Here is a 23,426-nt window from a genome sequence, read left to right on the forward strand (position 1 = left end):
GGCTGGCCGTACCCCCCTTGGCAGCTGCTGTCCCTCGGCTGGGGCCCCACCCTGGAAGAAACTGCCGCAGCCGAGTCTCACTGAAGCTCTTTATTCAGCCTCTGGCTGTGAACGGGAGGGGGGGGCGTGGGGAGGGGCAGCGGCATCTTGAAAGAAGTCAACAGTGGGGGAGGGGAGGCAGGCAGACCCCTCCGCCCAGGGAAGCCATGCCCCGCCCCTCTCAGCGGTCTCCCTAAAAACTTTACTCATAAACAGTACAAAAATAAACAAACTCGGGCTTCGCTCCGCAGGGCGGTGAGGAGGGGATGGGGGAGCGCAGGTGGCAGGGTCCTCCAGCCAGGCTTCCTTTCCCGGGGTCCCCAGGTACCCTTCCTTCTGTGGAAATCAGGGGTGGGGGGTCCTTGTGGCTGCAGGTAGGGCCTCGCACTCCGCCAGCAGGCAGCCTAGAACATGCCTCGCCCGTCCCACTCCACCAGGTACTGGACGGTGCCATCCGTGGCGATGCGCCGGGCCAGGATGCGGACGGCCTCACCCCGCGCCAGCTGGCCCATCGCCCCAAAGTAGCTGCTGCTGGCTGGGGCACAGAGGGCGGAGGGCATGGCGGGGGGAAGGGGCACGGCTCGGTGTTTGAGGGGAGGCATCGGACAGGGCAGGAAGGCGGGGGCAGGGCACTCCGGACTCTGCTGCTCTGCGGCGGGGGTAGCTGCCACGCAAGGGTCAAGGGGGGGCTCACCGCCTCTGCTGCAAGAGAAGGGGGAGTGGTTACTACGGCCCTTCCCGCCACAGAGGGCCAGTGGCTTCACCCACTGACAGACAGGCCCCCTCTGCGGAGGCTTCCCAGCCCCGGCGAGAAGGGGAAGGGGGAGAGGGGTCTGGCCAATCCCTATCCTGGGTGTACCTCGGAGCCCCGTCAGCCGTTGGGTGCGTCCCATCCAGAACACGGGCAGCCCAGCTCCACAGACATCCTGTGGCAGTTTCAGTACCCTGCGTGGTGGCATGGCCAGGACCGGAGCAAGTGGCGGTGGGCACCCCGGTTGTTTTGGGGACCTTCCTGCCCACGTGGGGTTCGGGTCCTGTGCCCGGACTCGGGGAAGAAGCCGGTGGAAAGGGACCGCCAGCGTGCCGGGACTTCTCTTTCGGGACGGACCCCAACTCCCGGTGACCTTTCTGCAGAAGCACTGATCCCGGGTAGGGTCTCCTGGCCGCTCAGCCGAGGGACCCTTCGAGGGCCTCTCCAGAGAGGGAGCTGGTGTGGGGATTGGCTCCTCGCAAAGGGGGCCTGCAAGGGGACCTCGGGCCCTGTGCTCACTGGTGCCAAGGAAGGGCTTGCACCCTGGGGGGAAAGCCACTCCTTCTGCACACCCCCTTTCTGCATAGAGGGGGGACCCCTGCTTTGAGGGCAAAGGTGGCTCCACGTCAGGCCCAGAGGCTTCCAAGGGTTCCCCCACACAACCCTGGCCCGTTAAGGTTCCTGCCCAGCCTCTCGAGTTTCTGTCAATGGGCAGGTCTCTGCCCCCATGATGCCCCTTGACCGCAGCCCTTGGGGAAGGAGGCCAGCTGCCGGCCATCAGTAGGACCAGCCTGTGAGGAATCATTGGGGGGGGGGCGTTGCTTGAATGGGGAGGGGGCCTGGCCAGACCACGTCCTGCCACTGCAGCAGAGGCCCAACGCAGAACCTCAGTCGTGGCTTGACCATGGGAAGGAGGCACACCGGATGCCCCCTGTAGGCCAGAGGCCCCCCTCCCCATTGGGATCCACCATCTTGGCCCCAGGGGGTTGCTGTGGGGACCCACACGCCCCTCTGTGTGGCCCTGCTCACCTCAAGGTCCCTGCGGTGTTGGCCGAGGGATGGAAGGAGGCGAACATCCGAATCGGAGTGCTGGGTGGGGGGAGGAGAGCAGAGCATCAAGAGGGAGCCACCCTGGTGAACCGTCCCTGCCCTCTGTGCCCCCTGGCCACAGCCTCACCTGTCCTGGCAGCGGGCATCGGTGCGGCGGAAGTTGTATGTGCTGCAGCTGCCGCCGTAGCCGCTGTAGTTCTGGTTAGGGCTGACCGGGCTCTGCACCAGCTCCTGTGCAAAAGCAGCATTGAAGGGCCGCTCGGGGGTGGGGGGCAGCATGAACCCCACCTCCCTGGCAGCCCTACCGCCACCCCACCCTCCACTTACCTGAGTGAGGGCCCTGGTCAGCCGCTCCCTCTCCCTGGTGCTGCGCTGCTCCATGCTCAAGGCTGCCCCCGGGGCCTTTGGGTGATGGCGCCTGTCCCTCCTGGGCTGCGGCCCCGACCCACGCCTGCCCTGCCCTGAAAGCAAGCTGTAAGGGGCCCTCCTTATCTGTGCAGCACGGAGGGGGGGGGCGGGGGGGAAGGAGCTGGGAGGGGGGCAGCTTCCTTCTCTCCCCAGGCCCACAGCTGGGGAGGCCAGTGGGGCAGAGAGGGCTCCTTCTCACCTGCTCTCGGAGAGGAGGGGTGGCCCCGGGGGCTCGGGGGCGGGGGGTGGGACTCGCAGATGCAGGCCAAAGAGCCCCTTCCGCTTCTTGATTTCCTTCCCGGAGATGAATCTGTGGGGCAGAGGAGAGAAGGGATTTGGGGGGGGGGTGCACCAGCACAGCTCCCTCCTGTGACCCAGGCTGCCCTCGGGGCTGCAGCCCCCTCCCCCATTTCAGTCAGTGGCAAAAGACTGTTGATGCACTTTGATTGACAGGACAGAGCATACTGTAGCAACGACAGGGGCTCTGAAGCTAGACCCAGGAGCTCCTGCGGGGAGGGGCCTTTTGCACCTGAGGGGTTGGAAACACTCCCCCCCAGCTGCCCTCACCCTCCGCCCTCCTGGACCACCTTCAGTGGAACAGCCTCACTGTCTGACTTCCCCGCCCCCACTCGGTTACGGAATGGGCTAGAACTAGAACTGAGGCTCCCGCAAGACCCCCCCAAAGTCCATAAACTCCCCCAACTTCAGTAAGCAGCTGTTTCTCTTAAGCCCCCTAAATTTAGACCAAATATGACCGGACGCAGAAATGGATTCGCACAGATGAGCTGTCCACTTTGGGGCCCAAATGAATCCAAACGGGCTGAGCGTGTGACATCAGGCTGAACCCCCAAAGAGGAGCTGTCTTAGGACGCTGTGCAAATGCGGGACCTTCGCCTGACCCAGGAGAGTCATCCCAGTCAGGAGGAGGGGGGGGGTGTCAAACAGGGAACTAGCCTATGCAAACCCAAGATCCGATTCCCTTCAAAGGCCTTGGAGCCTCCTCTGGGCTCTCCCAGGCGATTGTACTCGTCTGGAAGATTCCTGTGGGCAGGCAGCGAGCGACAAAGTGCAGCAGCTCAACCCTTGTGGGACTGGTTGTTTGCGCCGACCACCCCGAGTGAGGCCTACCTGTCCTTGTGGCTGGTCAGGGCGCTCAGCAGCTGGTTGTACCGTTCCCCTTTGGGTGTCTCGGAGAGCTGAAGGTGGCCGAGGAGAACAAGGACAATGAGCAGCAGCGCTGCACAGCCGCTGGCGTAAAACACAGCCTCTCCCTCCCCAAAGGGGCCCATTGCCTCCCCAAAGAACAGGGCCCAGTTTAGCCAAAGGGCCCAGACGGCGATGGCCTCCCCAGGGTGGACGCCTTGTGGAAGCAGCTGGAAGAGCACGGCCAGTCAAGGGCAGCAACCTTGGCTTTTAGGCTACGCTCTTCCCACACCCGCCTGTGGTCCCTCGGGTGGATCTATAGGAAATCCCTCCTTCCAAGGCAGTGGCCGCTGGGGTCAAAGATCATTGGGGTTTGAAGGGGGCCCCTCGAAGCAGCTGTGCTTATGCCCCGATCGCCCACTCCCCAGCCTGTTGTTGGCCGCCTCCAGCCCTGCACGCAGATTCCCACAGGGTTTTGGAGGCAAAGGGCCAGAGCCTGGGACCTCATTTGTGGCAGGGGTACAATCGGCTTCTCAGGGGCCCCAAGCGCCCCCCCCCCATCCAGCCCCTCATAGAAGGCCCACCAGCAGACGGGAAGGGGCCACCCCGGGTTCTTCAAAAGAGGCACCGGCTATGTGTCCACCCCACCACGACACAAAGTAGGCAGGAAGCGGAGGGAATCCCCCCTTGTGCCCCCTCCGCCCATCACTCTCCCCCCCAATGGCCAGGCCCTGCTCTGACCTCTCCCAGCAGGAGGCTGTCCCAGTTCTCGCTGGCGAACGGCAGGATTTCTCGGTCAAAGTCGAAATATTTCTTCTTGCAGCAAATGCTCAGGTGATACAGGATGAGGTGGGCCACGTCCACCCTTGGAGGCATCAACACCGGAGTAAGAAGACGCCCACCAGCCCATGGCCGGGCCCAGGCCATGCCCACACCACCCAGGCCACGCCCACACCACCCAGGCCACGCCCACACCAGGAACCCTGGCAAGGGCTTCTTGTGGGAGTGACCTTTGCCCTGTGACACCCCCATCTTGGCCGAAGAATTCCCCCCCCCCCCCGATTTAAAACCTGGGTCAGTGCCCAGCCTCAATTTCTCTCCCAAGACCCCAGGATTTCCCACTGAGGTTGCTCGGGCTCCCTTCAAACACGGCACCTGCAAACTGGCAGCCTCCATCAGACCCCAAAACCAGACAAGCAGCCCCCACCCCAGCCATTGTGAGCCTGACAGAGGGAGGCGCCCTCTGTTGGCCAGGGAGGACGACAGCTGCCATCAGAGCCTGGGGCTCCGGACCCTGAAAAACCAGGCCCTGCACAGGTGGTGTTTGACAGCGAAGGAGGCAACCGAGGGCAACAAAAGGCTCAGCTGGGCAGCGGCATCTCGGCAGCGTCTACATGAACGCAAACCCTGAAGCCCCAGAGCCCCCCAAACACCCCTGGGACAGGCCCAGAAACGGCTCGCCCCTCCCCGCCAGCCGCCCCACCCAGACTCACCAGCGCAGGGCCAGGCGCCGGACGCTCTCGGGGCCCAGAGTGCAGACGCAGCATTCAAAGACATAGAACCTGCCAAGGGTTAAAGAGGTTAGCGGTGCCTGGTCAGCCCCCCCCCCCGTTCCCCTCCCTCACATCTCCTGGGTGGGGGGCTCACCTGTCCCCGTAGAGGAGGGGCTTGCTGAGACACTGGGTGCAGGCCTCGTGGAACCACTGCCCACAGCGGCAACACTGCAGCATTTTCAGGTTCCACCTGGGAGGGAAAGGGAGGATCAGACTACGGCATGGGGGCCTTAGCCCACCCCCCAAGGCTTTGAGACTAGACCCCCCTCCCAAACTCCAGCTCAGGGCACTCCCCCACCTGAGCTCCCCCCCCTCTCCAGTCCCACTCCCGCTGAGCCTTCTTGGATGGACCAGGCTGTTTGCTCCCCCCTTTCAGGTAGGGCAGCCATCCTGCCCCCGTTGCTCTCCCCCACCCCCAGGCCGGGCACGCACTCACTCGCCGGGGCCTCCGCAGTAGCAGTAGCACTGCTGCCGGTTGGTCAGGTGCTCGGCGTCCCAGTCGAGAGACTTCAGCTGGTAGGGCAGCACCAGCTTCATGCCCAGCATGGCCTTGGCGTAGGGCCCCTTCTTCAGGGCCCCCCCACGCTGCAGGGCAAGAGGGAGAAGCGGGAGGTGCCTGGGGGGAGGCCGGGCTCTGGTGGGGGGGGGCAGAGAGGACTGATGTTGAGCCCCCCCCCCGCCCCGCCCCCCCCCAAGAGCGGGCAGGAGTCTGTGGGGCCAGGGAGGACGGAGACCCCGAGGCCAGCCAGTCAGCAGGGCCAAGGAAGGCCGTTGCTTGGGAGGGGCACGAGGGGACCCAGCAGACCCCCCCCTCACCTTGGTGGCCACGGCGAAGACACATTGCCGGCAGGTCCAGGCAGCGTCGCTGAGCATGCGGGGCAGGTGGCATTCCTGGTGGTAGGCTGCAGGAGGGTGAGGGGGTTAAAGGGGGGTCTGCAGGACGGGCACCCCACCCACCCACCCCACTGCTCCCCCGACCCGCCTGGGGCTCACCGTGGCTGCACTTGTCGCACCGGACCAGGCGGTTCTCAGGGCTGGAGGCCTCGGAGCGGCAGACGCTGCAGGAGGGCTGCTCGCCCGGGAGGGCCGCTGCGGGGGGGAGGGGGGGGAAAGGGGGTCATGGTGGGCACCCTTCTCCCCCCCCTTTTCCCCAGCCGGGGGAGGGAGACCCTTGGAGGGGGGGAGCAGCACCCACCGGGGTTAATGTCCTTCCACAGGACCAGGAACTGCGAGTCGTCCTCGAACTGCACCAGGCAAACCTGCCGGGCGGCGTCCACCTGCGGGAAGACGGCGGGGGGGGGGGAGGTCAGGGGGCCCGGGCAGGTCCGGAGGGCGGAGGGGCGGGGCGGGGGCGGGGCTGACCTTCTTGATGGTGCCCAGGTAGAGCAGCCCGTCGGTCCAGCGGGCCAGCACGTCCTGCCCTTCCCAGAAGCGGGGCCAGGGGGCGGCGGGGCCGGGCGGGGGGGAGGCGGCGGCGGGCCGGGCCGGGCGCTTCCAGGGTCCGGAGGTCAGACGGGTGCTGCTGCGGGTGCCGCGCGGGGCGGCGGAGGCGGCGGCGGAGGGGGGCTCGCTCGCCATCTCATCGCCTCCTGCCGCTGCCGGGAGGCCCCCGCGCCAGTGACGCAGCCGACGGAGCCCCGATGGAGCGACCTCCGGGCGGGGCGGGCGCGGCCTCGGGCTTCCCCGGAGGGGCAGAGGAGGGAGACCAGTGGCGGGGGGGGGAGGTCGAGGGGGCTGCACCGGTGGGGCTGCTGCCTGCGGGGAGATCAAACGGAACCGGCCCCGCCCCTTTCGGTCGGGGGAGGGGCGGAGCCCTGGGTGAGCCCTCCGCCCCCGCCCCCGGGGGTGGCCCCGCCCCTCCGTCCCGGCCTGCCTGGCGTCCGTGCGGAGAGGGCGGGGCTTCCTTCCAGGCGGGGCGGGAGGCGCGCGCGCGCACAGGAGCCCTCAGGCCCCACCTTCCAAAGGGCGGGGGGGTAGAGGACGGGAACACGAAGCGGCCGACGACGTCCTCACGCGATTGGTCGCCTGCCTGGGCGGGACGAGCGCGCCGGCGGCCGCCCATTGGCTCGGGCGCGCTTGTCCCGACGGGAGCTGGTTCGAATCCTTCAGACGTTGCCGGGGCGGGGTGAGCGGCGAGCGGCGTCCTGGGTACCTCTGAGCGTATGCAGAGTGCGGCGTCGATCGCGCCCGCGCGGGATGCGCCAGTGAAGCCGGAGCCTCGGGCGATGGACCGGACAGCTTCCCGAAAGCAACTGGCCGTAAATGCGGCCCCCCCAGACTCCCGGCTGCCCCGGCCGGGCTTGCGGGGGAAGCGCTCCGCCGCGGCGGCGGACGAGAACGCGCCCCCGGATCCCCCGGTGAGGCTCGGTCCGTGCGGGGGGTGGGGTCTCCCAGAGAGGGGTCTCACAGGGGGCGCGCGGGCGAGGGGAGGGGTCTCCATCGGGAGGGGCTGGGTTTCTGTGGGGGCACAAAAGGGAGAGGAGGGATCTCACGGGGAGGGGTCTCAGGGGGACCCACGGGAGATGAGAGATCTCAGGGGGAAGGGGAGGGGTCTCGGGGGGGCACACAGTTGAGAGGAGGGGTCTCACAGGGGTGCATAGGGGAGGTGTACCCTGGGGAGAGGTCTCAGAGAGGAGGGGTCTCACATGGGGGGCACATAGGGGAGGGGAAGGGTCTTCCCAGGGCCCACCTGATACCCCTCTTCTCCCCCGCAGAAACGGGCGCGCACCGGGCCAGCCCTAGGAGCAGCAGGTGCGGCCCCTGGAGGGTCCCGGCCCCGGGTGGCTCCCACAGCGCCCCGTGGCCTCCTGCGTGTCTCCGGTAAGCGGCCGAGTGCCTGGGTCCCTCTGCTCTGTTGAGGGGGAAGGGGGTGGCTGCGTCTCCTTCTGAGCGCCACTCCTCTCTCCCCGTCTCTCTCTCCCCGTCTCTCTCTCTCTCTCTCTCCCCCCCCCCTGTGCAGGACGACGCCGGTCCTCGGCCAGGGCGACCATCGCGGCCCTCCCAGCCGCCTCTTCTGCAGGTGGGCATTGGGGGGAGCTAGGGGGAAGGAAGAATTGAGCCCCTTGGGAGAGTTGGGGGGCTTCAGACTTGCGGCTCCTCTCAATCTCTCCCTCTGCTTGCAGGGCTGAACTGCCGGGTGGCTCTTGGGGCGCCTCCCAAGCCAGGTAAGGCAGCTCTGAGCGAGACCACCCCCAACCTCTCCCACCCCTTAAGCTCCCCCTCTTCCTCACCTGGGCTTCTCTTCCACCTCCCCCCAGGACCCCCGGCGGCCCCTGCGGGGGGAATGGGGCGAAGGCGAGCCCCCTGGGACCTGAAGGGGCAGATCAGCGACCTCCAGGCCAAGGTGGGGGCCTACAAGGAGAGGGTCCAGGGCCTGGCAGGGGAGAACGAGGCCCTGAAGAGCCAGCTGGGGGGGCTGCAACAGGAGCTGACAGAGGCCACCAGCCAGAAGGGAGAGCTGAGCGGCCGGGCCAGGTGAGGAGGGGGGGGGAGGCGCCTGCGTCCGAGGGCTGTGGGCGGAGGGCCAGGCGCTGGTCTTGACCCCTTCCTCCGATGGCCGCCTGCAGCCGGCTGGCTTCGGAACTGGAGCTCTTGCGAGAGGAGGCCAGGGAGAGCGGCCAGAAAGTGTCGGAGCTGCTGGAGAAGGAAGAGTGGCTGGAAGGAAGGTGCCAGAGCCAAGCCGAGAGGATCGGGCAGCTGGAGGCCCTCAATCGGGAGCTCACGGAGGGCAGCCGGGAACAGTCCACCCGGCTGAAGGCCAGAGAGGTGAGAGGGAGGGCCCTGGCTCACTTCCTGTCCACAGCTTCCCCTTTGGCCCCCACCCAGGCGCCAGAACAGCCGCTTGGGGTGTGTGTGTGTGTGTGTGTGTGTGTGTGGCAAAGTCTGGGCACCTGGGGATTGTGGAGGGGAGCCTTGGCCCTTTCGGTGACATAATAAAGAATTCTGTTGGTTTGCCATCCTACCTTTATTGAGCACAACATGGGCAAATGTTGCACAAGCCCTTTCTCTCTCCCCTCTCCCCCCCCCCTCTCTCTCTCACTCACACACACATACACACACACACACAGAGAGAGCTCTCTGAATCCTTTGCCAGTCAGCAGCCATGACTGGAGAGGTGGGGGGGGGGGGAATTGGACGTGGGAGCAGAGGCTGCGTGTGGGGCTGCCCTTCCCCAAACTGGCTCCCTGTCCAGCCTCCCGTCCTCCTTTGGCCCCCCTCAGCTGCCTCTTCAGCCTTTCCTGGGCCAAGGAAACCTTGGGGGGAAATGGGGGGTTTGACCCATTCACACCCGGAAGGTGGTGACTCCCGGACTGGCCAGGGCTACTGTGACTGTGGCCACCTTAAGGGGCTGCTTTCAGGCATTTGTAACACTGTAAACTAGCCCAGGTTGGCTCGGGTGTGCCTGTGTGTGTGTGTGTGTGTGTGCGCGTGTGTGTGAAACCTCTGGGGAAGAGGGGCACCGAAGGAGGCTCAAGGCCCCTCCACTCCTTGCCGCACAGGAGAAGCTCCTGCTGTCCGAAGAGAGCCTGGTGGGGCAACGGCAGCTGAATGAGGGGCTGAGGGCCCGGCTGGAGGTGCTGGAGGAGCAGCTGCACCAGGGGGAGATGGAGCGACGCTGCCTGCACAACGCACTGCAGGAGCTGAAGGTGGGGACGCGGCCGTCTGTTTGGGTGGGTGGGTGGGGGGGAGACGCCCCTGTCCTGAGGGGCTGCCTGACACCCCCCCCCCTCTCCTTTGCTCTGGCCTTCTAGGGGAACATCCGTGTCTTCTGCCGAGTGCGGCCCTTGCTGGCCAGCGAGAGGCAGGCCCAGAAAGCCGCCAGCCACCTACGCTTCCCGGCTGACAACAACAAGGGCCTTGTGCTCTCCAGGGCAGAGGAGGTACACTCGCCTCCCCTTACACGGACGGACACGGACACAGAGGGAGGACGGGGAGAGACCGGTGGCCCACCTGTGGAGAGGAAGGGGGTTGAGATGAGCCCAGGCGGAGGAATAAGTAGCTTTGCCGGAAGGTGTGTGTGTGTAAATCTCACAAAGCGACCTCTTTCTCCACCCCCCAACAGTCCCACGTGGGCCGTGAGCGCAAGGACGACATCAACTACGACTTCAGCTTTGACCGGGTGTTTCCTCCCTCCAGTTCCCAGGAGAGCGTCTTTGAGGAGATCTCCTTGCTTGTTCAGGTGGGGGCCGGAGTGTTAGGGAGTACAGCCCCCCCCCCGCCCCGCCCCCCCGCTTGCCAGGCATTCACCCTCCTGGGCATTTTTTTTTTTTTTTAAATTAAAAGAGTTTTGTACAAACAGATTTTCCCCCTTTTCACACACCCCCGCCATACAATGTAAATCTCATACAAATGTTGTGCCCCCCCAACCCCCCGCAAAAATTCACATTCAAATATTATACCAAATACTTTGCCCCCTCCCCTCCCCCCGTCTTAAAGTATTATAGCCCCTCTCCTCCCAACAAACACAATATAAATTTCTCTTAGATTAATAATAACACATTGATCCCATTTTCTAAGCTAATTTAACATCTATAACTTAATATAAATTTCTCCTAAAATAACAATGTTTCGTTAATCCCATCTTCTAATTTATTCATACATATATATTGCCCCGCCCTCCACCCTAACCCTCCCCCACCTCCCACTCAAACCCACCCCCCTGACTTCCGCTGTATACCACTCTAATAATTCCAAGCATCCCATATATTATTTACTCTGATCATCTATCAGTCTAAACATTCTTACCTAAAGGCTACATAGTACTTCCTAGTCTGGTATTTATTCTGTATGTAATCAATCCATTTTATTATTATTATTATTATTATTATTATTATTATTATTATTTATTCACATTTCTAAACCGCCCCCTCTCCCAAAAAGGGACTCGGGGCGGTGTACAGTCCACAATAAATCACAGATAAAATACAAATATAAATAGGGCTATAAATATATGTATGTATGTGGAGGAGGTTAAAATTAAGAGTTCTGTACAGAAGAATAAATAAATATGAGGCTAAAAGCCCTAAAAACAATTAAAACTAAAACATTACCCTTAAAATAACCAGATGAGAATATACTACCAGGAGTTCATAGATGTAACATTTATAATCATGCCAGGCCAGCTAGTCGGAACAGGTGAGTCTTCAATTTTTGACGGAAGGAGCGGAAGTCCGAGGTGGTTCTAATGTTGGGGGGGGGAGGTCATTCCAGAGGGTTGGGCCCATCACAGAGAAGGCTCTACTCCTCGGTGCCGCCCGCTGGCATTGCCTAGTGGACGGCACTTGGAGAAGGCCCTCTCTGTGAGAGCGGATTGGCCGCAGGGATGTATGTGGGAGGATGCGATCCCGCATTTTACCCATTCCTGTGTATAATCCTCCTGTTTCTGAGCTTTTAAGAAAGCTGAAATTCTTTCTTAAAATTCTTCTTTTCCTTCTTCCCTGCCAGTCAGCCTTGGACGGGTATCATGTCTGCATTTTTGCCTACGGGCAAACGGGCAGCGGCAAGACGTACACCATGGAGGGCCCCGAGGACCAGGACCCCGAAACGGCAGGCATGATCCCTCGGGCCGTGCAGCAGATCTTTGAAGCCTCCCACGCGATGGAGGCCAAGGGGTGGAAGGTGAGGCAGGGGCCCTGGGGGAGGGGGTCCGCTCTGAGCTATGCGGGTCCCTTGTGAATGGCATCCTCCCGCCAGCAAAGTCAGAAAGGGACGCAGGGTTTTATGGGCCTGGCTCAACCCGCATTGCCAGGAACCGACCTGCCTCCCCTGGGAGGGCTAACTCCTCCACCCCACCCCACCCCCCAGTACCAATTCACAGCCAGCTTCCTGGAGATCTACAATGAGTCACTGCGGGATCTTCTGGTGCTGCGGCCAGAGCAGAACGGGGAGCTGGAGATCCGCCGTGTCAGCCAGCTGACGGAGGAGCTGCACGTCCCCAACCTCTCCTGCGTCTCCGTCTCTTCCCAGGAGGAGGTAGGGCCCTCCTCCCTCCCTCCCTCCCTCCGAAGGAGGCTCCCTGGGGCTCTTCCCCCTCCCCCCCCCCGCAAGGCTTCTGGGACCGGTCCAGCAGCCCCCTCACCGCCCCCCCTGTTCCCTTGCCAGGTCCAGAGGCTGCTGCACACGGCCAGGGCCCATCGCTCCGTGGCCAGGACCAGCCTGAACGAGCGTTCCTCCCGCAGCCACAGCCTCTTCCAGCTCCGCCTGGAGGGCACCAACGCCAAGCGGGGGCTCCACACCTCCTGTGAGTGGGGGTGGAGGTCATAGGGGGGCGGGCCTGCCCATTCCTCTGGGGCCCTTGTGGAGCCCCCCCAAGGCTGCCCCACTTATTTATTTTATTTTTTATTTTATTTATTATTCGTATTTATAGACCGCCCCTTCTCCCGAAAGGGACTCGGGGCGGTGTACAGTCACTAAAATGCGTTATAAAATACATACATAAAACAGTTAAATAATTAAATACGTAGGTGGAGGAGGTTGCAAGACTGTATATAGAATAATAAATATAGTACATTAAAAGCTTATTAAAACCCCAAACCCAATTAAAATGAATAAATCCCCGGGAGGTAAAACTAAGAAAGTGCCAGGCCAGCTGATTGAAATAGGTGAGTCTTTAACTTTTGCCGGAAGGAACGGAGGTCGGTGGTAGTTCGAATGTCTGGGGGGAGGTCATTCCAGAGGGTTGGGCCCATCACAGAGAAGGATCTACTCCTAGGTGTCGCCCGCTGGCATTGCCTAGCAGACGGCACCAGGAGGAGCCCCTCTCTGTGTGAGCGGATAGGTCGCAGGGACGTATGTGGAAGGATGCGATCCTGCAGATAACTAGGTCCTCTGCCATGGAGCGCTTTAAAGATGGTGATCAATACCTTGAAACGCACCCGAAAGGCCACAGGTAGCCAGTGCAGCTCGCGCAGGAGAGGTGTTACGTGGGAGTAACGAGTACTTCCCATAATAACCCGCGCGGCTGCGTTCTGAACTAGCTGCAGTCTCCGGATGCGCCCCAAGGGAAGCCCCATGTAGAGAGCATTGCAGTAGTCCAGGCGAGACGTCACCAGCGCATGAGTGACCGTGCGCAGGGCACTCCGGTCCAGTAGGGGGCGCAATTGGCGCACCAGGCGAACCTGGTGGAACGCCCCCCTTGCCACGGCTGCCACATGGTCCTCCATTGACAGCCGGGCATCGAGGAGGACGCCCAAATTGCACGCCCGCTCCACAGGGGACAGCTGTTCGCCCCCTATGGCCAGCGATGGGGTCAGCTGGCTGAACCGAGGTGCCGGTACCCACAGCCACTCAGTCTTGGAGGGGTTGAGTTTGAGTCTGTTGGGAGGGAGAGGCCCTTACCTGCCCTCCTTGGCCTGCAGCCGTGCTGAGCTTGGTGGACCTGGCGGGCAGCGAGCGGCTGGACAAGTCCCTGTCCACAGGGGATCGGCTGAAGGAGACGCAGGCCATCAACACCAGCCTCTCCACCCTGGGCCTGGTCATCACCGCCCTCAGCAACAAGGTAGGTGGGGGCCCTCCCTGACACAGGGGGGGAGGAAGAGGTGGGGGGGATCCTCTCTGCCTTGCCCTCCTCCAACACCTGGAAACCCCCCCCCCGTTCTGCAGGAGGCCCACGTCCCCTACCGCAACAGCAAGCTGACCTACCTGCTCCAGAACTCCCTGGGGGGCAGCTCCAAAATGTGAGTGGCTTTTGGGGTGGGGGCTGGAGAGAAGGGAGGGGGCTCTGCCTGGGACCCGCCCCCCAACTCACAGGGACCCCCTTTGCCCTCTTTCCCCCCTCCCCCCCAGGCTGATGTTTGTGAACATCTCCCCCCTGGAGGAGAACTTGGCGGAGTCCCTCAACTCCCTCCGCTTCGCTAGGAAAGTAAGTCTGTTTGGAGGGGGGGCGATGTGGGAGGGGGTGGAGGGGGCGTGGGGGGAGGGGCAGATGGGTTTACATCACCCCCTCCTCCTTTTCCCTTGCAGGTGAACGAGTGCGTCATCGGCACAGCCTCCAGCAACCGGAAGTGAGGGGGGTCTCCCCCCGCCGCCAACCCCCCCCCCCGCCAGTTGTCTTCGTGGTTTTTTTAATTGTTTTACTGCTTGTGTGTGTTTGTCTGTCTCTTTGAAAGTTTTTTTCTGAATAAAAAGAGGCCGATCCTCAAGCCACGCCAGCCGCTTCCTCTCTTCCCGGGCCCAGCGAGAAGCCGGGGAAGGTCTTAAGGGGGGGTGGATCAGCTGGCGGGGGGGGCGATGGAGGGAAGCCCGGAGTGACAGGCGTGGAGGAAAGCGCATGCGCAGTAGTTGCATGCGCGTTTGACAGGCGGCTGCGTTGTTTCCCGCCTCCTGAATCCACACTCCCCCCTCCCTCACCCGTGCTTGAAGGGAACCGAGAGCGCAGCCGCAAGGGGAAAAAAAACAGCTCGCCTCACTGGGGGCGTGGCCTCCAAGCTTCAGTCTGATATCCGGTCACGTGCCGGGAAACGTCGGCAGGGCTTCCCCCGTACGGAAAGATGGCGACGCCCCCATCGCGGCGGGGACTGAGAGGGAGGAGGGGCCCACCCGCCTACCTGCGCGCCCGGTCCTCGGCGGGGAGACAGCCGCGCCGCCGCCGGACGAGAGGCAAAGCGACAAGGTCGCCACCGCCTCCTCTCCCCCCTCCCCGGTCCGTACAAGAACATGGCGGCGGGGAGCCTCCGCTTCCGGTCCTGCGCAGTGGGCGCGGAGGCAGGCGGGTAGTCGGAGGCGAGGCGAGCGGAATTGAAACTTGAAAGCCGTCGTCGCTGGGAGGAGCGGCCGCCTCGCCAGCCTGGACGCCGCCGCTGCCGCCGCCGCGCTCGCCCCCCGGAGGAGGTGGCTGATCGGCGATCCCCCCCCCGGAGTCCGGTTCCCGCGTGGCCGCCCCTCCCCGGCAATGCCCGACGGCCCCCCTACGGCCATGAGTTCCCCGCCCGCCGCCGCCGCTTCCTCCTCCGACTGCATCATCGTCCTGGACGACGACGAGGACAGCCGCCCGTCCCCGCCGCCGCCCCTGGACGCCCCCGGCTCCCTCCGCCCGCGCTGCCCCCCCGCGCCCCGCGCCCCGCCGACGACGACCACCCCCCCACTGAACGGCAGCAGCAGCAGCAGCCCCGAGGAGAAGGGGCTCCGCGCAGGGAACGAGCGGCTCTTCCAGGAGGTGAGCGGGGAAAGGCGCGGGTCCGTCTTCCTTCCCCGGGGAAGTCCCGTCGGGGGGGGGGGTAAGCGAGCGGAAGGGAGGGCGGCTCCCGTGGCCGGTGTAAATCTCGAAGGGGTCCTCAAAGACCATCCATTCCACTCTCGGCTGCCCCCTCCGCTCGCAGACGCCCCCCCCCCTGGACCCCGCTCAGGAATTTCCCCTTTTTCCCCGTGGGGGGTGTAGGAGGGGGCTTCCCTGAGTTCCCCCAGCCCCCTCCCGGCTTCTCCCCATTTCCCAGAATCCTCTAGGACGGCTCAGCTCTTTTCCTGGGAAATATTAACAGTAACAGAGTGGGAAGGGACCTTGGGGGTCATCTAGTCCAACCCCCTGCTCAGGCAGGATACCTATACTAGGGATTCGAACCACCTACCTTTCTGATTGCCAAGCTCAGCATTTTAGCCATCTAGTTAGATGGAATTGGGCGGCAGGCAGCTGTGGTCCAGGTGGAAGTCAGAGACGCCAAACCTGGAGTTTTATATAAATACATTTCACATTAATGGTTACAGCAGGCCAGCTACAGGTAGTCCTCGACTTACAACAGGTTGCTTGGTGACTGTTCAAAGTTACAACGGCCCTGAAAAAAAGAGGCTTATGGCCGTTTTTCACGCTTGCCAACCGTTCCGTTGCTCCCATGGTCGCATGGGATTAAGATGCTCAGTAACTGGTTCACATTTATGACTGTTGCTGCGTCCCGACGTCGCACGGTTCCCTTTTGGCCACCTGACCGCAAAGTGGATGGGGGAGCCGGATTCATTTAACAACCGGGTTACTCATTTAACAAATGCAAGGATCTGATTAACAACCGTGGGAAGAATAATTGTAAAGTGGGGCAAAACTCACTTAACAAAATGTTTCGCTTAATCACAGAAATTTTGGGCTCGGTTGTGGTCGTAACTTGAGGACTACCTGTAGGTTCAGGAACATCACGAGGAGGCAAATCTCTGGCAGCGTATACAGAAGCCGCAGGGGAGGAAGGGAACCTCCCCCTTTAACACCCGCAGCAGCCAATTGTAGCGTAGATCAGGCTCCCCAACACCTCCCCCCCCACCACCACCCCCGTGTCCACAGGAAAGCTCTCCGTGGAATCGGTCCCTGGTGCCCAAAGGGCGGGGGGAGGGGGGCTGACCAAGGAAGCGCAATGGCGCACTCGGGTCTGTTGTGTCTCTTATGCCCCTCCAGCTACTAAATTGGGCGTCCTCGGGGGTCTTCTCTCTGGCCAGAATTACGCTCCCCTGCCCCCCCATCTCCCCCTCTTGGCCCGACTGGTCCGCCTCCACCTTCCCGCCTCCTTTCTCTCTTGGCGCCTCTTCCAAATTTCTCCCCATGGATTTTGACCCCTGCCACCCCACCCAGCCACTGTCCTTTTCTAGAAGGGGCCGGAAGGCTTCTTGGCCCATTAACTCCGGTCAGGGAATTGCGCAGCGATTGTCCAAATGAAGTCGGAGACGCTGAAGGGGAAGTTGTCTTGCATAAATTCATCTATTCTGACATTTCCATCGTGAGGTAAATCTGGCCGCATTCAGAGCGCACAGAACAAAAAGGCGGGAAAATTAGAAATGCCCCCTTTGCACCCATAGCAACCAATCATAGTGCAGATTGCCTCATGCAGGAGCCAGCACTCCCCAACCAATCAACTATAACTCTGCGTTCGGGCGCGTTGTACCCTCTACACTGTACCCAGCTACTCAATGTAGTATCCTGGCAAACTGAGGCCCCGTGAAGGCTTCTCCTCCCGGGCCTTATGGACTACGGGGCCCATCCCGTAGCCTTCCGGGAGGGGGAAGGGGGAAGAATGTCACCTCCCAGCCCAGCTGCTGTTTTGTTCCTGGCAGGAAGCCGCGGAGTAGGCGACGCCGGCCTGGGTCTCCCCTTGAGCAATGCCTGTCCTGCCCCTTTTCCCCTGCAGTTTGTGGCCTTCTGCTCCAAGCACACCGAGGACCACCCCGAGGTCATCTCCTACCTGTCCAGCCGCCACCAGAAGACCAGTCCGGAGTACCTGGCCTCCGTGGAGTTCCACAACGTCCTGAGCCGCTGCCTGACGCGGGTGCAAGCCAGGAGAAACAAAGTCTACGTTTACATTAATGAACTCTGCACCACTTTCCGTGCCCATTCACAGAGGAAAAGGGCTGCGGCCCCCGGCCCCGCAGACGCCCAGGATGCCCCGGCTGCCCTCGCCCCCTTGACGCCCTCCGAGCCCGCCAAGCCCTGCGTGGGCTCCAAGCGGCAGATCCGCTACCTGGAGAACCTGCTGCGGGTTTACGCCACCGAGATCCAACGGCTGCAGGAGCAGGAGCTGGACTTGGAGGAGCTGGATAATCAGGATTCGGCCTACCTGCAGGAAAGCCGCCTGAAGCGCCGGCTGATGCACGTCTTCAAGCGCCTCTGCCAGCTGAAGGACTGCAACAGCCTGACCGGCCGCGTCATAGAGCAGCGCATCCCCTACCGCGGGACCCGCTACCCAGAGGTCAACCGGCGCATCGAGCGGCTGATCAACCAGCCGGAGGCCTTCCCAGACTTTGCCGACATCCTCAAGGTGGTGCAAAAGGCCAACGCCCGTCACAGCCTGGGGCTGCCCAAGCGCCAGATGGAGGTCATGGCAGCCGACGCCTTCCGTGATGTGGGCGCCCGGCTGCAAGAGCGGCGTCGCCTCGACCTGGTGTACAACTTTGGCAGCCATCTCACCGATCAGTATCGGCCTAGTGAGTGCTGTCCGGGGCCCCAGGGGACTCTGTGGCCCTTGCTTCCACCTGGGGGCGGTGCTGGCTTGGAATAACCCCACTGTCACCCCCAAGTACAACCCAAGAAGTCCTGTTTTGGTGCCAGTTCCAATCTTCCTTAGGGCAGTCCTGGGGGCCACCAGTTGGGGGCGCAAAGGAGGCACCCGACCCTTCCTATTTGCTTCTAGTTTCTTTGGCTGTTGGGCAGGGGGGAAAAGGCGGGTCCTGCCTAAACCTGTTTTCCGGGCTTGCCTGCCCAGCCAAAACAAGGCCTGCATCCAAGGGCTGGATGAGCAGCACAGATTCATTCGGGGGAAGGCAAGCCAGGTAGGGCTGCCTGCCCTCGGCTGACAGTCCCAGGCAGGGGGCCCCACCACGCCTGCTCCACAGAGCGTGGGGCCAGGGAATCCACACCCCCTCCTCTCTCTCTCTCAGAACTGCCCCATCTTGTCCTGGGGGCGGTGGGGGGGGCATGTCTTTCAGTGCCCGTGTTTTTTCCACTGCTGCCTTCCCTGCTCACGGCTGCCTTGCTGGACGGATTCTTGCACCGAGGAGCCGGCCAGAGAAAGGAGGCTCCGGGCAAATGTTGTCCCCCAGCAGGAAAGGGAGGGCCGGGGTGGGTGGGAGTACGGTGCTCTGTCGTCTGGGGGAAAGAATCCCAGGTAGAAAGTTTGAGGGTATCTAAACTTTGGGGGTGGGGGGGGTGGGGGAAGGTAGCCAGCTGTGCTTTACCAGAGTACCCAGGCTATGGGGCGGCTGGGCTGAAGCTGGGATGAAAATCCGTGGCTGAGGGTTGGGCAGGTGAGGGGAGCCACTCTTCCGGCCTTGCACTCCGGTGAGGGCAGCTGCAAGGCCCTTGCTCTGTGCTGCTTGGGCAAAGCCCCTCGGAGGGAAACGCCTCCAGCGCCCAGTCTTCCTGGGGGGGCTTTGACCCTCCCCCCACTTTTCCAAGGGCATCACCCCTGTCCACAGAGGGGGAAGCACGTTGTCCCAGGCAGTGGGGGCAGGCGGACTCCCCTCAGCTCCTGCCCTTCTCCTGCCCGGCAGATACGGACCCAGCCCTGGCGGATGTGGAGTTAGCCCGGCACCTGCAACGCAACCAGGCGCTGGGTGTGCAGCGCCTGGAGGAGGTGATCACTCAGTTCGCTCAGCTGCAGGACAAGAGCGAGGAGCAGCAGCAGCAGCAGGGGGGGGGCAGAGGGACCCAGTCCAGCAGAGCCGCGGAGGGGGAGCCGGCCTCCCCGAAGGAGTCCGTCTCGGGCACAGCCGCCAGAGAGGTAAGAGGCGTGGGCACCTGGAGTTGGGGGCATCCAGAGGGTCAGGCAGCTCAGTGTGGGGGTTGTGGGGTGGGTGGGTGGGGGGTCCCAGCCCCCTGCCTTTGAGCGGCCAGCAGAGCTTGCCCGAGGGCTGACCGCCAGCCGGGCTTTCCATCTCTGAAGTTCTGCCGGGGTCGAATCAGGGGAGCCACTGAGCTGAGGGAGGACAGTTGGGTCCGGCCCAGTATCCCTTGAGCTACGGGCACAATCACAAAATGGCTGCAAAGGCCAGACCCACTCCAAAGAGAGCAGAGAAATGGTACTGTGTCAGGCCTGCTCCTGGCAGGTTCCTTTGGAAAGAGAGACCCTCGACTCCCTTGGATGATGGGCCAAAGGGATGATGGGCTTTTCCCATCTGGTGCAGCAGAACCAGACGGGAACTTCCCTCCCCATGCCACCACCCCCCCACGACCAGTCCGGCTTCAGCCCATGAAGATCCTCCCGGGGGGGGGAGGTGTCTTGAGAACACTGAGATGTTTGGGGCAATCCACCTTCTTTCTTGGGCACAAGCGGTCTCTGAGCTTCTCCCTCAGGCTCATTTCCCATCACATCCCCTGGCAGGCTTCTTGCCCCCCGACCCCCCCCCCCCCCGGCAGCCTCTGCTCTTCCCAGGGCCCCTGGCTTCCCTGTCCAACTCTTGTGGGGGGGGAAGGGGGGGTTTCCTCTGGCCATGGTGGGGGGGTGGATGTCCAGGGTCAGTGGGACCCCACCCACACCCCCGGCCTCTGCACTAGGACAGCGGCGCAGGCCCCAAGGAGAGCAGTAAAAAGAGGGGAGCGTGGGAAGAAGAGGAGGAGGAGGAGGAAGAGGAAGAGGAAGAAGAGGAGGAGGAAGAAGAGGAAGACTCAGACTCGGAGTCCGACCTTGACGCAGAGCTGGCCCACTGCCTGGATGGTGGAGAGGAGGAAGAGGAAGAGGAGGCAGCGGCAGGTACCCTGGGTGAGTGGCACCATTAGGCCTCTCTTCTCTGGCAGGCACCAGACTTTTCCCCAGAACATGCTCATTCTTGTGGTAATGAGTTCCGCAGGTTAAATCTGCCTTAATAGCCAGGAGGGGTCTCCTGGGGTGGGTGGACTTCTGATGGCCTGTGAGCCTCCTCTGCCCACACTAGGAATCCCCTGCTCCCCCCAAAGTCTCCTCTTTGTCTTGTTGGTGGGGGAAGGGGGCCGATGTCAGGGACTTGAACTCTGCTGACTTCCCCCCCCCCCCCAGGTAAGGATCCCCCTGCTCTGGACGCAGACGCTGACCAGCAGATGCAGCTGGAGGTGCCCGAGGTGGTCCTGTTCTCAGAGGAGGAGGAGGAGGAGGAGGAGGGGGGTCTCCTGGCCACCAGGGACTCTCCTGCCCAGCAGCTGCTCTTGCAGATGAAACAGGAGGAGGAGGAGGAGGAAGGGGGGGAGGCCAGCCCAGCCCCCTCCCCCTCGCCCCAGGAGGAGCTGGAGCCGGCCCTCAGGGCCCCCAAGCGCAGCCAGTCCCTGGAGAACGGGGAGCTCAACGGGCAGCCGCCCAGCAAGAGGAGCCGTGCTTGGGGGCAGCCCCCCATTTGCAGCAGGTAGGGGGTGGAGGAGGTGGGGAGGGGCTGAGGGGGGGATGCCATCCCCCCCCCTCATCTGACCCTGCCCCCCCTCTCTCCCTGCAGCATCAGCAGCACCACCACCTCCTCAGCCGCCGCCAGGGAGGGAGGCTGCATCAAGGTGCCCAGCTCTGGCTCGGAGGAGGAGGAGTGGCCGGCCCCTCAGAGCCCGGCCCCCGTGGCCGACTCCACCCGCCCGGACTCCCCCGGATTCGGCCTGGTCTCCAGCAGCCAGGGCAGCCCCAGGGCCCCGGCCCCACAGCAGCAGCGGCCCAAGCAGCCGCCGGAGGACCTCCTGGCCAGGGTGGGTGCTGGGGACAGGTGGCCCCCCTCCCCGGGCCCTGAGAGGGGCGGGCTGAAGCGCCCGGGAGGCTCCCCTGACGTCTCTCTCTCCTTCCAGACCAGCGTGGCCACCCAGTGCGACCCGGAGGAGATCATCGTCCTCTCCGACTCGGAGTAGCCGCCGCCGCGGACTTCTCTTCGCGGGGGGAGGGAGGGGAGGGGCGGGAAAGGGATTCGGAATAAAAAGGACTATTTTTCTGCACGGAGCCCGCCTGGCCTCTTCTTCCCCGAGGGGAGGGGGGAAAGGGGGCGGGGGGAGGAGCGAGGGCTCGGGCCCCTCCTGTGCGGGCGGGGCGGCGCGTGCGCAGAGGGCGCGTGGGGGGAGGCGGGCAGGCGGCGCGGACCCCCGTGGGCGGCATGGCGGAGGCGGCGGTGCAGGTGTCCTTCCCGGAGGCGACGCGGGCGCTGCTGGAGGCGCTGAACCGGCAGCGGGTGGAGGGGCAGCTGTGCGACCTGGCCATCCACGTGCAGGGCCGGGTCTTCCGGGCGCACCGGGCGGTGCTGGCCGCCTGCTCGCCCTACTTCCACGACCAGGTGCTGCTGAAGGACCTGAGCGCCGTGGAGCTGCCCAGCGTCATGGACCCGGCCGCCTTCGAGCTGGTGCTGGGCTCGGCCTACACGGGGCGGCTCCGCATGGCCCGCGACGACCTGGTCAACTTCCTGACGGTGGGCAGCGTCCTCCAGATGTGGCACATCGTCGACAAGTGCACGGAGCTGCTCAAGGAGCGCCAGCGCCGCCCCGACCGAGCCCAGGACGCCGACGACGCCTCCTCCTCCTCCGCGGGGCCCGGCGGCGGCGGCGGCGGCGGCGAGAGCCAGTCGCCCAGCAGCAGCAGCTACTTCAGCCCCCGCCGCGACGGCCCCGAGCAGCCCCGCGTGGGAGGCGGCGGCGATCGGGACGGCGAGGGGCCCCGCCGGGCCGGCCCCCGGCGCCTCCGCCCGCCCGCCCCCTTCGCCCGCAAGAGCGCGCCCGACCCGGACGACGAGGCGGCCGGCGAGGGCGGCGGGGAGCCCGGCAGCAGCGAGGCCCTCCGGCCAGCCTACGTGCGGCCCAGCATCGTCCCGCAGCAGCAGTGGGCGCCGGTGAAGGAGGAGCGGGGCGGGCGGGGCGGCCCGGAGGAGGAGGAGGAAGGGCTGGTGCTCACTTGCGAGGAAGACGAGGAGCCGGCCGAGCCTGCCGCCCTGAGCATCAGCGACGTTCGGACGCTAAGCGAGGCGCCCCTGCCGGAGGAGCAGGTCAACTTCTGCGAGTCCTCCCAGGACGTGGGCTTCCCACCTGCGCCTCCCCCTGCGCCTCCCACGCGGGCCCTCCTGCCCCTGGACCTGCAGGGGAGCCCGCTGCTGCTCTTCCCGGCGGGGGCTGCGGGGACATCCGGGCCGCCATCGGTGGAGCACGGGGCGGTGCAGCTGTCGGGGGCCTCCGGGGAGGGCAACAAGATCTTCCTGTGCCACTGCGGGAAGGCCTTCTCCCACAAGAGCATGCGCGACAGGCACGTCAACATGCACCTCAACCTGCGGCCCTTCGACTGCCCCGTCTGCAACAAGAAGTTCAAGATGAAGCACCACCTGACGGAGCACATGAAGACCCACACGGGTCTCAAGCCCTACCAGTGCCACGTCTGCGCCAAGAAGTTCATGTGGAGGGACAGCTTCATGCGCCACAAGGGCCACTGCGAGAGGCGCCACCGCCTCGGAGGAGGAGGAGGAGGAGGAGGGACCCTTTCTGGGGGGCCTGCCCCACCCACCAAGAAGGAGGCCTCGCCCTCCCGCCTCCCTGGGGAGGCCGAGTGGGCCGTGGGAAGGTCCCCCCGCAGCGAACTGGGCTTTGCCGGCAGCAGCAAGATGTGAGCGAGCTCCCTGTGAGGAAGGCCCTTCTGGTCCTCCTTCCTTCCCCCTCGCTGACACTGCCGTGGGCTGCCCTTCCCTGGATGGGCCCTGCGGCTTCCCCTCCGGGTCTGGTTTCTGTGAGGGGGGGACTCCCATCTCCCCTGTGAGGGGGGACTCCCCCTTTGGCCTGCCTTCCCATCGTGCAAAGGAGGGGGGTCTCGTTAGAGCCAGGTGGGGGCTGCCCCAGACCCTCTTTTGCAGCCTTTGCCTAAAATCATCTTTGGGGGGGGAAGGAGGGGGATGCTCAATGCCCCTCTGGCCCATTTGCAGGGGGGGGGGAGTGTCTTCTTCTTGTAAAAGCCTCCTCTACCCCCCCCCCCCGTGTGTCTGTCTCGGGGTGCAGACTTCTAGGGAACAGCCCCTCCTTTCCCCAGGAAGGGGTCTTGCAGGGGACAGTTCTGAGGTGGCCGGATGCCCAACTGTGTGTCCAGAGAAGTGGCCGGTCACTCTAGAAA

General features: G+C 63.7%; 4 protein-coding genes across 9 annotated transcripts; 3 read left to right on the plus strand and 1 right to left on the minus strand.

Annotated features, from left to right (window-relative positions):
* Nucleotides 1–75: 75 nt before the first annotated feature.
* Nucleotides 76–6,723, minus strand: PHF1 (PHD finger protein 1). Of its 4 annotated transcripts, none has more exons than XR_014173711.1 (15): nucleotides 6,307–6,722; nucleotides 6,140–6,221; nucleotides 5,938–6,033; nucleotides 5,761–5,846; nucleotides 5,381–5,529; nucleotides 5,039–5,134; nucleotides 4,885–4,953; nucleotides 4,133–4,256; nucleotides 3,377–3,444; nucleotides 2,448–2,558; nucleotides 2,168–2,312; nucleotides 1,968–2,071; nucleotides 1,820–1,879; nucleotides 899–1,388; nucleotides 603–741 (listed from the first exon to the last, which is right to left on the minus strand). XR_014173711.1 is itself a non-coding variant. In XM_081934658.1 (14 exons), exons 1-14 carry the CDS (start codon nucleotides 6,520–6,522, stop codon nucleotides 444–446), a joined length of 1,701 nt encoding a protein of 566 aa, XP_081790784.1. In that variant the 5' UTR covers nucleotides 6,523–6,697; the 3' UTR covers nucleotides 76–443. The 4 variants fall into 4 exon arrangements, 2 of the variants coding, with proteins under 2 accessions (XP_081790784.1, XP_081790783.1); XR_014173712.1 differs by having other exon boundaries at nucleotides 607–738; nucleotides 6,307–6,723; XM_081934658.1 differs by lacking the exon at nucleotides 899–1,388 and having other exon boundaries at nucleotides 76–738; nucleotides 6,307–6,697.
* Nucleotides 6,724–7,097: 374 nt separating this feature from the next.
* KIFC1 (kinesin family member C1) lies at nucleotides 7,098–14,088 on the plus strand. Its single transcript, XM_081934656.1, has 16 exons — nucleotides 7,098–7,301; nucleotides 7,659–7,764; nucleotides 7,904–7,963; nucleotides 8,067–8,108; nucleotides 8,202–8,418; nucleotides 8,511–8,709; nucleotides 9,444–9,590; nucleotides 9,696–9,824; nucleotides 10,007–10,123; nucleotides 11,389–11,562; nucleotides 11,749–11,916; nucleotides 12,046–12,184; nucleotides 13,302–13,441; nucleotides 13,546–13,619; nucleotides 13,729–13,804; nucleotides 13,906–14,088. The coding sequence occupies exons 1-16, from the start codon at nucleotides 7,107–7,109 to the stop codon at nucleotides 13,948–13,950; spliced, it is 2,028 nt and encodes a 675-aa protein (XP_081790782.1). The 5' UTR covers nucleotides 7,098–7,106; the 3' UTR covers nucleotides 13,951–14,088.
* Nucleotides 14,089–14,349: 261 nt separating this feature from the next.
* DAXX (death domain associated protein) lies at nucleotides 14,350–21,288 on the plus strand. 3 transcript variants are annotated; one of them, XM_081934655.1, is made up of 7 exons: nucleotides 14,350–15,097; nucleotides 17,043–17,835; nucleotides 18,901–19,130; nucleotides 19,904–20,108; nucleotides 20,382–20,721; nucleotides 20,818–21,046; nucleotides 21,143–21,288. In XM_081934655.1, exons 1-7 carry the CDS (start codon nucleotides 14,834–14,836, stop codon nucleotides 21,200–21,202), a joined length of 2,121 nt encoding a protein of 706 aa, XP_081790781.1. In that variant the 5' UTR covers nucleotides 14,350–14,833; the 3' UTR covers nucleotides 21,203–21,288. The 3 variants fall into 3 exon arrangements, with proteins under 3 accessions (XP_081790781.1, XP_081790779.1, XP_081790780.1); XM_081934653.1 differs by having other exon boundaries at nucleotides 14,353–15,097; nucleotides 20,809–21,046; XM_081934654.1 differs by having other exon boundaries at nucleotides 14,357–15,097; nucleotides 19,904–20,099; nucleotides 20,809–21,046.
* Nucleotides 21,289–21,408: 120 nt separating this feature from the next.
* Nucleotides 21,409–23,426, plus strand: ZBTB22 (zinc finger and BTB domain containing 22). Its single transcript, XM_081938472.1, has one exon. The coding sequence runs from the start codon at nucleotides 21,442–21,444 to the stop codon at nucleotides 22,930–22,932; it is 1,491 nt and encodes a 496-aa protein (XP_081794598.1). The 5' UTR covers nucleotides 21,409–21,441; the 3' UTR covers nucleotides 22,933–23,426.

This window comes from Natrix helvetica (assembly GCF_964273705.1).
Source record: "Natrix helvetica genome assembly, chromosome: 1".
NCBI classification, from domain to species: domain Eukaryota; kingdom Metazoa; phylum Chordata; class Lepidosauria; order Squamata; family Natricidae; genus Natrix; species Natrix helvetica.